Here is a 9,821-nt window from a genome sequence, read left to right as displayed (position 1 = left end):
GTTTTTATATGATGTCAGATACACTGAAAAAAAGATTTTAGATGGTTGCTTCTGCTGTTGGTTGCCACTGCTGTTGGTTGCCATGGCCGATCCGTGGTCAGCTTTCATAAGAGCTCCTGAGCCTACGTTCAATGTGCTTAAAGCTGAACAGGTTAAAAGTTGTCCCTGTTCTAGCAGAGCTGTCTCCCTTTTATGTGGATCGGCCCTACTGGAGCGGTTTTGGCTTCTTTATCTTTCATGGAATCGCTCAATAATTTACAACCCTGGGCAGTATCGATAGCAGTCGCTCATTTTCCCTCCCCAGATAACAGGAGGTTGAACAGGCTCATTATCAGTCAGTCGCGCGCAGACGAGAGTTATCGGTGCCAGGAAAACAATAAGAACAGGGAAAACAGCAAGAATAATTGCGAAGGTGACTTTCACTAGCATCAACAGGTAGTCAAAATTTTCTCACTCTGCTAAACTATTTTGAAATATTTGACCGGCACATGATGTTGTGTGGCATAAGGGCCTTATATGAAATGTGTTTTCTTGTATCTTTTAAAATGACATCTTATTTTCCTGTCGTTCTGTAGTTCTGAAGTGTTTGTGTGAGAGCCACAATGTCGGGACCAAATAGTGACCAGCTGCATAGATCCACTTTAAAAATATACTCGGTGAGTTTATGTCGTTTAGGTTTTGGGGTTTTTGATTGTTGCTGATAAGCAGAATAAACAAAGTGTTGTTGTTAATATAAATGAGCAATTTCAGACTGCAGTTACGGGCACGTGAATATGATTTAATTGTTTGCAGGTTTATCGCTCTCTCCGCACTGATCAATGTTATTTGATTTACTTTATCACTCCTGTTCCAATGCATACCAGACATCATTCAAGTCCTTATCAGCATTCCTGTCTAATCATCTTGTTCATCAGTTGTGAGGAGCTTCAAGCATGTAATGAATCTACACTACCTCACAATACAGTATGTTCGCGATAGCTCTAAATCAGCATACAAAGACCCTTTGACAGGTTGTAGTTGTATACAGTACACTAACAGTCGTTTTGGGAGTATTTTACTTGCTTTAATATTATAGTCTTTGATTTCTTATTGTCTATCCCTGCATTTATACTGTATGAAAACCTTAAATAAACCTTAACCAACATGATTTAGAGGAGCAATTTGTGCTAGTGTCACTGCTAATGGGTATTGTGTTCTTGGAAAACTAATTAAGAATTTTTGTAAATTGGCTCAAAACACATCGCGTGTCAGATAAGAATTGCTACAATAATAGTAGATTAACGTAATGCTATTGCCATATATTGTAATTAAAACAAATTCATTCATACCTTCCATGACCATTGCATTTTTTCCAGCCCTAGGAGCTGTACTGTATTTATTTCATTGTCCTTGTTACTATAATGAGAATGATTACGTGTTGATTAATGTTTATTTTCTTTTAGTTTCCCCATTTATGTACTATTTTAAGTCTGCTGATTGCACCACAATCACATAATGTTAAAGAATTCACACATTATAATAAAGGCACAGGTACTGTATACGCTGACACGTTCAGCAAAGGGGCGCAAGCTGAAACAGCATTTAAAATGTAAGATGTTCATGGCATTATCAGTTAGTTTTGGAGAAATCCTGTCGCTCATTTACAGGTCAGTGCTACTGTACCACAGTGTTTTCCAGTATTGCCATAAGAAATCCCGTTCTCCATTCTCACGTCCCACTGAATTAAGTGATAGGGCAGCGTGGTGTTAGTGTCATGGTGTTAATCTCGCTGTAGTGTAGCGCTACTGTGGGATATCATGAACAAATGTATCAGTGTGTCCTTCTCAGTCAAGTATTGATACAGTCATCCACATTGCAAAAACAGTTTATCATCAGCAATATTTGTGAAGAACTTCATGTTTCAGTAGCACAGTGGTGTTATTTGAGCCCATTTTGAAGTTGTATTACTCTTCCTCTTGTTCTTCACTTTTTATCTATACAAAGAAATTATCATTGATTCTATACAAAGAAATCATTATTGTCATCATTCTTTCAGTTAATGACCGATGATTCAGTTAACCTCTACTATTGACATTAAATATAATAATATGATACATATTTGATATACTAATCGCTATACTGGTCGGTACACTAACAGAAAAAGAGAGAACACCGATCCAATGTCAAAAAGGGTGGTTTTAGGTTTGAAACTATTGCTTATGTTACAATAATAGAGAGAGTGTATAGCTAAAATGTGAAGTCATAAGAAAGTGACTGCCACCCATTTTTAAAATTTGTGTTTATGTGCACAGAATCTGATGGAGCAGTTCAACCCAGGCCTACAGAAGCTAGTGTCGCTGGGAAACACCTATGCCAAGGCATTCCAAGGTGAGAGCCTGTGTTGTGTGTGCATGTGCATGAAGCAGAGAATCAAACTGGGAAAAGACACTGAGCTTTAGGATGAGGCTTAAATAGTAATGAGTACACATTTATTTTTTATGCACTTGAAATAAACATAAAGTGGCTTGTTTGTGTCCTGGACTCGACAACAACTACAGCTCGCTTGCAGCAATGATATGGTTAAAACAGTGATGGCTGAAAACATGGATTGTTTCATTCAGGCGAAAATTAAAAAAAAAATACATTTGAGTATTAAATACAGTGCATGCTCTCTTGTTTCACCCCTTTTGGCATACTCCCTGACATCCCTGACATTTCACCCCTTTTGATATACTCCCTGCTGTTTAGTCAGTTTCTAACTCAATTCGGAGCCATGTGGAAACCTGGGTGTGACCTGGGCCATAGGTTTGAATATAAGGTTTCACTGACACACGTTTTGATGTACGTGTGCATGTGTGTGTTTCAGCCTTGGCGGTGACGAGTGAGGCGTACTTCAGTGCCCTGGCCAAGATGGGGGAGCAGGCTCTTCACAGCGTATCATCTGGCTCATTAGGTAAGACCAAGGTCCTCCAATGCAGCACGCTCTCAAACGAGTAACAGCAATCTGACTCTCTGTAAAGCAACAGCAGTGAAAAGCTGAGAGGCTCTTATCACAGAAAAGGGCCAGATGTAAAGTAGTCATTTGAAATTTGTTCACTTGAAGGTGTGTCGGTCTGTTCCTGGGTCTGAGTTCACACAGCGGTGACCAGATGTTTGTCGGATCAAACTACCAATTGTTTGTTTGTGTGTATCTTTGTTTGTGAGTGAGTGTTTTGTGTGTGTGTGTGTGTGTGTTTCCTTTAATGAATGCAACATGACTGATTGATGGAGGTAGGAACTGGAAGCAGATGGGGATTTCCCGGTGCTATGACTGTGAGTGTGTGAGCTCATGCGCTTGTGTGTGCGTGCGTGTGCGTGCGTGTGTGTGTGTGTGTGTGTGTGTGCCTGTTCTTTAATGAAAAGAACATGATTTTGTGTTGGAGGTAGGAATGGGAAGCATATGGGAATTTCCTGGTTTGAGCAGCCACGTGAGACACCATGACTGTGTGTGTGTGTGTCTGTGTGTCTGTGTGTGCGTGCATGTGAGAGATGGTCTGTACTATGACATGACAGAGATCAGGTGGCTGAACTTCCTGAATAATGAATGGAGTCTGGTTTCAGCCTCATGCAATTCATTAAGTTAGCACACCAAACTGGAAAGAATTTATATGTCGTGGAAACACTAAGGACTGCCAAATTCAAAAAAGAAACCCCATTATTTTCTGATTTCAACTCACAGTGTCTAAATAAAAATGACCTTTTATCAGTCTCAATAAAACTGATGCATTGTAATAGTAAGTGCAGTTCATCCACAGTATTTCTCTCAAGTAAGTCTTATATATTAATAAAGTAAAACCTAATGTGATGAATGAAATCATGTAAAACATTGCTGTGATCCTACTTTGCAAATGAAATATGAATTAGTGGCATGATGTATTTTGGATGACGATAAGTCAAACTCAAACAGCAGCTCTATGAGGCCTGTTTTGCATGATGCCACTGTTTCATTTCTGCAGTAATTCTCTGTGTTTCTACAGGTGATGTCTTGATCCAGATTTCAGACAGTCAAAGGAGACTCACAGCTGAATTGGGAGGACTTGTAAGTTACTTTCTTTGCATTCATCCCTACCATTATTACTGTTACTATGGTTATTATTAGCAGGTAGTGCTATTAGGCTTTAACTGTCCTTTGATTATGGGTTCACTAGGGTATATTTGCTCTCAATCAGCAGAGTGAGGGTGATAGAACATCTGCTACACTCATATTTAAGAATAGTATAGTAAAAGTAGTTTGTTTAACAAGAGATATGTGTTAGTGCTGAATTTAAAAATTGCTTGCACCAGTTGTACTGGATAAATCCGTCCAAGTGGGGTTTTCACACTCTATGTACAAAATTTGGTAGAATAGCATTCCAGTCGATTTCATACGCAAACCGGTAGCTTGCTTTTCCCTTAGGCTGCCAAAAGTGCAGGATTAATCATGGTTGACACAAAAAAGAAGTTAGAATACTTTAGCAGTGAGATTAGAAGGTTATTTCTGTCCCCAGTAATTTAGTGTCACTTTTTTGGACAAATATATATTTACCTAAATGCAAGTATGCATAAGCATTGGCTGAAAACCTCCCATGGTAAACTGCACTGTTGGGTTTGAGAAACCAAAAACCCCATCAACAGCAGCCTTCATGACTAGAGACCAGCCTCTGTTTGTTCTTGTGACAAAAACAGCGATAAATATTGTTGTTCCTCCTAATATACTATGGTCATAGCATATTACACACCATAGTAGTGCTGTTGTTCTTGCTTAGGTTTTGTCGTAAAGCTGACTGTATGTTTTGGTATTTCAGTTTCAGTGGTTCCAGGCAGAAGTGTTGCAAGTGATGGAGAATAACATCAAGCTGGATGAAGACTATATCGCTGTGAATTCCTTTAATTCCTCCCTTTCCCTCTGTAATCGTATAGCAGTAACTTTTTTAAAGTGTCACGAAGATGGATTCAGCAGGTGTATAATGGGACATGTTTTATGCCATAATAAAACTTGATCTTGACCTTCATGATGTGTGTCTGTGAGGTCAAGAGTGTGTGTGTGTGTGTGTATTTGTCTGTGTATGTGTGTGCGTGTATGCATGTGTGTGTATACGTGTGTGTGTGTATGTGTGTGTGCCTGTGTGTCTGTGTGTGTGTGTGTGTGTGTGTGTGATATATAAACCTTGACTGTTTTTGTACTTTTCACAATTCAGTGTGTCTTCCCTACCCCAGACTCATGTAATTCAGAGTACACAGACAGGCTGTTAATCTTCCAGCCCACCTCATGTGATATCATCTGTCACATTCCCACTATATCATGTTGACATAATGTACAGGAGTCAAGAGAGTAAATCAATATGCTGTCGTGCAATGTGTAACGTGCTAAATCTGAAACGTGTGAAGTATGTACAAAATACAGTGTGTGTGAGGCTCTGTGTGTGTTTGTAAGCGTATGTATATGCGTGTGTGTGTGTGCGCGCATGTGTGTGTGTGTATGTGTGAGTTTGTGTGTCTAAGCTACTGCTATCGTGTTTCACTCAGGGCAGCAGGAGGCACTACGAGGTTGAGGTGAGGAACCAGGCAGCGGCTCTGGAGAGGCAGCTGAGAAGAGGGGCTTACAGGGACACGCTGGTGAGGCTCGGGGGCAAAAGTTCAGAGCAACACCACCTTAGCTGTGAACATTCCTCCAGCAGTAACCACGCGTATGTGTGTGTGTGTGTGTGTGTGTGTGTGTGTGTGTGTATGTTTATAGGAGAGCAGTGAATACATGCAGTACCTCAGGCAGAGCCAGCGAGAGGCCTTGGTGGAGGAGGAGAGGAGGTATCGTTTCCTGGCAGAGAAACACTGTGGCCTCACACAGACCTTGTTCTACCTCATCAAAAAGGTGCAATACACACTCCATACACCTCCTTCAACCCTTATTCTGTAACATACACACTATGGAACATTCCATCTAGAGCTTACCCTGCCTCATCGACATACGCATTACACATTCAGCCAGGCTGTGTGTGCCCACTAACAAAGTGTATGATGTAATCTGTGTCACAGACAGTTACGTCTCTACAGCAGAAGGCAGATGGGTGGAAGGAGCGAGTGAACGAAACAAGAATACCCAGAGCCCGCAGTCCTTTGCTTCTTGATCAGGATGCAGCGGTGAGAAGCAGGGAAGAGGAGGAGGAAAGGGAGGGAGACCGAGGAGGATGGAAGATGGAGGGAGGGAGTATGGATGAATGTATGAATGTAGGAACGAAAAAGAGAGATGTACGGGTGAAAAGAGGTCAGGAGGGAGTGGAAGTGTGGGTGTCAGAAAATGGCAAAGGGAGAGAGAAGGGTATTTGGGGAAGAGAAAAAGAAGAAGCCATCAGCCTCTTTCCTTCCTCTGATTCATTATATTGTGATTTTCTTGCCTCTCTTCAGCTCCGAAGTTCAGTTGCTTCACTCCTACAGACAGGAGAGGAGGACAGAGAGAGAGGCTGGACTAGCAGGGATCATCAACCACTGGGCAAAGTGCCCTCTAGAGGTGGGAGGATTACACTGCCATCATCATAGTGATTAATTGCTGTGTAACAATGAATTGCAACGGTACAAGATCTCGCAACTGAAATGAACATTGTAATAGAAACAAAGAGTTACAACGTCCGTTAGAACTTCAACAAACTGAATGGCAAACTGACTGGCACTTAATAGCTCATATAAATACAATATACTTCTCAGATATTTCCTGGAGTTTTTCATTTACCTTTTGCAAAGGGCTCAGGATATACTTTTTCCAGTTTTCCTGCTCAGTCTCACTTTTTTTTTAACTTTTCTTCATTCCCTACAGAAGCAGTGCTCTGTGGCAAAGGGCACGACACCAAGTAATAGCTGATTCAATGGTAGCCATAAACATTTTCCCTGTGTCACCAATTTGTAGAGACTACTTTGTTGATCATTAAATAATAATAAATGGCCAATCTCCTTCAGCTTGTTGCCTCACAAGCCCTTAGGCTACAGCATATCTCCGCCCTGTTAGCTTCCCTCCCCTCTGAACTCCTTCTGCGTCCCTCCGCAGCACCCTCTCCCCTGCCCAGCCGCTCACGCTCCAGCTCTGTGGGGGAGTCTCTGGGGATGGGCGGGGGGAAGCAGATGCGAGCGCTGGTCACTCACCCCGCCTCCTCAAACCCGACGCTGCTGCCCTTCTCCCGGGATGAGATAGTGACCGTGATGGTGCAGGAGCCGCGGAACGGCTGGTTGTATGGCTGGACGGAGAGCAACATGCGGTGAGAGAGGTCATGAATGGCTCTGTGCAGTGTCTGTCGGTGTGTGTTTGTGTCTCCAAGTTTGTGTGTGTGTGTGTGTGTGTGGTGTGTGTGTGTGTGTTTGTGTCTGCACAGTATGGGGTATTAGTGTGTGTGTGTGTATATGCAGTGTGTGTGTTTAGAATGTAGACTAAGTGTATGTGTGTATCTGTCTGTGCATATTAATATGTGTGTATGTGTGTTTGCAATATATTTATGTGTGTGTAGTCTGTATGTGTAGTATGTGTGCATCCTCTAGCATTGCTAAACATCTGCCAGATGGCAAACCTCTGTTTGTGGTGTTCCTTCTTTGTATGAATTTGCGCCTGGTTCTGCATTGTCTTACGGCCTTGTTTCCTACAATAAATCTGTCAGATTCGTATGGAAAGCCACATTTTCCATGGCTAATATTTGCATTTACTGGATCTTTGTTAATTCTAATAACTCTTCTCTCTTTAATAACCCCATTCTCCCCAATTATTGACCCCATAGTCAGGGCTGGTTTCCAGCTGCTTATGTGGGACCCCTAGAGGACACCCCTAAATCATGGTCCAGGTAAGCCATATACATTTACATTTACATTTACATTTATTCATTTAGCAGACGCTTTTATCCAAAGCGACTTACATAGGTTACAGTTATTTACAATGTTATCCATTTATACAGCTGGATATTTACTGAGGCAATTGTAGGTTAAGTACCTTGCCCAAGGGTACAGCAGCAGTGTCCCAGCGGGGATCGAACCGGCAACCTTTCGGTTACGAGTCCTGCTCCTTAACCACTATGCTACACTGCAGGCCTGCAGCGGCACTTTCAGCAGATCGCAGAAGTTCTTCTAAGTTCAACTATGTCCATTTCAGGAAAGTGGAAGAGTAATTTCTGTAGCATAAACCTCACACAATGCATTTTGATGTCACCGATGACTTTGTCTGAACCCGTGACACTTGTCCTCACAGTGACGCCACACCCAGAAGGCACAGTGCAAATAACGTGCTGGAGCAGACGGACCGCAGAAGCTACAACGAGATCGCCCCCCCGGCCGCATCCTCACGCAGGGGGTCAGCGGATCTGCGTGCGGTCACACCCACCCTGGACAGGAGGGCGGAATCTTCCTCTAGCAGCAAAGTCGGCAACACACAATATGGGTACAAGATCGCTCAGGCAGACCAAGTGGAATGGAAGGATCAGTTGGACGGTAAAAGCTACAATGAGATCCCAGCCCCGGCTCCAGCCTCGAGGAGGGGATCAACTGATCTCCGTCCGGTCACTCCAACCCCGGACAGGAGAGCGGAATCTTCCACTGAAAGCAAGGTGGGCAGTGCGTATTATGGGTACAAGATCTCTCAGACAGATCAAGGGGAACGGAGGGACCAAACCGATTCTAAAAGCTACAATGAGATCCCTCCCCCAGCCCCTCCCTTAAGGAGGGGATCAACTGATCTGCGTCCAATCACGCCCATTCTAGAGAGAAGAGCAGAGTCTTCTACTGACAGTAAGGTAGGCACTGTGCATTATGGTTACAAGATCGGCGCTGTGCATTATGGGTACAAGATGGCACAGAAAATGGTCATCCTGGAGGTGTGCAGTCTTTTTATGTATGAATAGAATGTGATTGAGAGCACCTGGTTAGAGCTTTGGTGAGTACATGAGAGGTGCACTACATGGGCGTTGATACGACCTATTTGTCGCTCTTCTCCATAGAGTGCAGCGTCACAGCAGGGAGGCCGTCCGGAACTCTTTCCCAGGTAAGGCAAAGCAGTTACACTTTTGTTGTTTGTTAGTGGATGTAATTTTTGGATGTGTGCAAGTGTGAATGAATGCTGTGAAACTTGTGTTAAACTGTCTCCTTCTCTGTTTTACAGGGGAACGAACCCTTTTGCAACAGTGAAGCTTCGCCCAACAGTCACCAATGACAGATCAGCCCCTCGGATTCACTGACACCGAGCACAGCACCAGTATAGCTGGTTAAAAAAACAATGTGGCTTAATATTGTTCTAAATATGTAATAGTAATCGTTACACCATGAAAAGCTTTCTGTTTTGGTCTTTTCTGATAGCAGTACAATATAGAATGGTGGAAGGCAACCCTGGCCCTAAGTGCCAGAAATGTTTCTGGTGTTTGTTCCGCTCAAGCTCTTAATTAAACAAGCTGGTCAATTATTATGCCAAAATAATGCAGGTGACTGTGTGCATTCTGTAGAATGCCGAGCACCTCCAGCATGCAGTCACCATCGTGAATTTTTTTGTAATAATTTAATCAATTTACAAGGAGGGAACAAAAGCTAGAAACACCTCCGGTGCTCCAGGAACACAGTTGCCTACCCCAAAAGTGGATGTTAGTTGTTTTTCGTAGAGGTTTCTTATGGCATAGGGTTTATCTTATGGAAAAAAAGACTGGATAAAGTAGGACCCTTAATAAATATTCAAACAGATATAATATTGTTTTCAGACTTTTTTCCAGTTTTGACGAAAGGGGTTGAAGCACAATATAGCGAGGCATGTTATCTGAGACTGTAATTCGTGCCTCACAAGGTTATCATAACATGAGTTTTATTGCATGTTA

General features: G+C 42.6%; 1 protein-coding gene across 1 annotated transcript; it reads left to right on the top strand.

Moving 5' to 3' along the window:
* The first annotated feature begins 602 nt into the window (after nt 1-602).
* baiap2l2b (BAR/IMD domain containing adaptor protein 2 like 2b) lies at nt 603-9,197 on the top strand. The gene is made up of 15 exons (XM_036529464.1): nt 603-656; nt 2,292-2,367; nt 2,846-2,932; nt 3,996-4,057; nt 4,803-4,874; nt 5,524-5,613; nt 5,735-5,866; nt 6,031-6,135; nt 6,400-6,502; nt 7,034-7,241; nt 7,752-7,814; nt 8,216-8,285; nt 8,454-8,570; nt 8,961-9,004; nt 9,122-9,197. The coding sequence occupies exons 1-15, from the start codon at nt 603-605 to the stop codon at nt 9,195-9,197; spliced, it is 1,359 nt and encodes a 452-aa protein (XP_036385357.1).
* Nucleotides 9,198-9,821: the final 624 nt, after the last annotated feature.

The sequence above is a fragment of the Megalops cyprinoides genome, chromosome 1 (genome assembly GCF_013368585.1).
Source record: "Megalops cyprinoides isolate fMegCyp1 chromosome 1, fMegCyp1.pri, whole genome shotgun sequence".
Taxonomy (NCBI): domain Eukaryota; kingdom Metazoa; phylum Chordata; class Actinopteri; order Elopiformes; family Megalopidae; genus Megalops; species Megalops cyprinoides.
Note: the sequence above shows the minus strand (reverse complement) of the source record. Positions and strands in the feature narration are given on the sequence as shown.

What these genes read in the sequence shown, in the direction of transcription:
- baiap2l2b (XM_036529464.1), top strand. Translation starts at nt 603, where the DNA reads ATGTCGGGACCAAATAGTGACCAGCTGCATAGATCCACTTTAAAAATA. An exon ending in CCACTTTAAAAATATACTCG is followed by an intron (nt 657 to 2,291) that starts GTGAGTTTATGT and finishes TTATGTGCACAG; the next exon opens with AATCTGATGGAGCAGTTCAA. An exon ending in TGTTCTACCTCATCAAAAAG is followed by an intron (nt 5,867 to 6,030) that starts GTGCAATACACA and finishes TCTGTGTCACAG; the next exon opens with ACAGTTACGTCTCTACAGCA.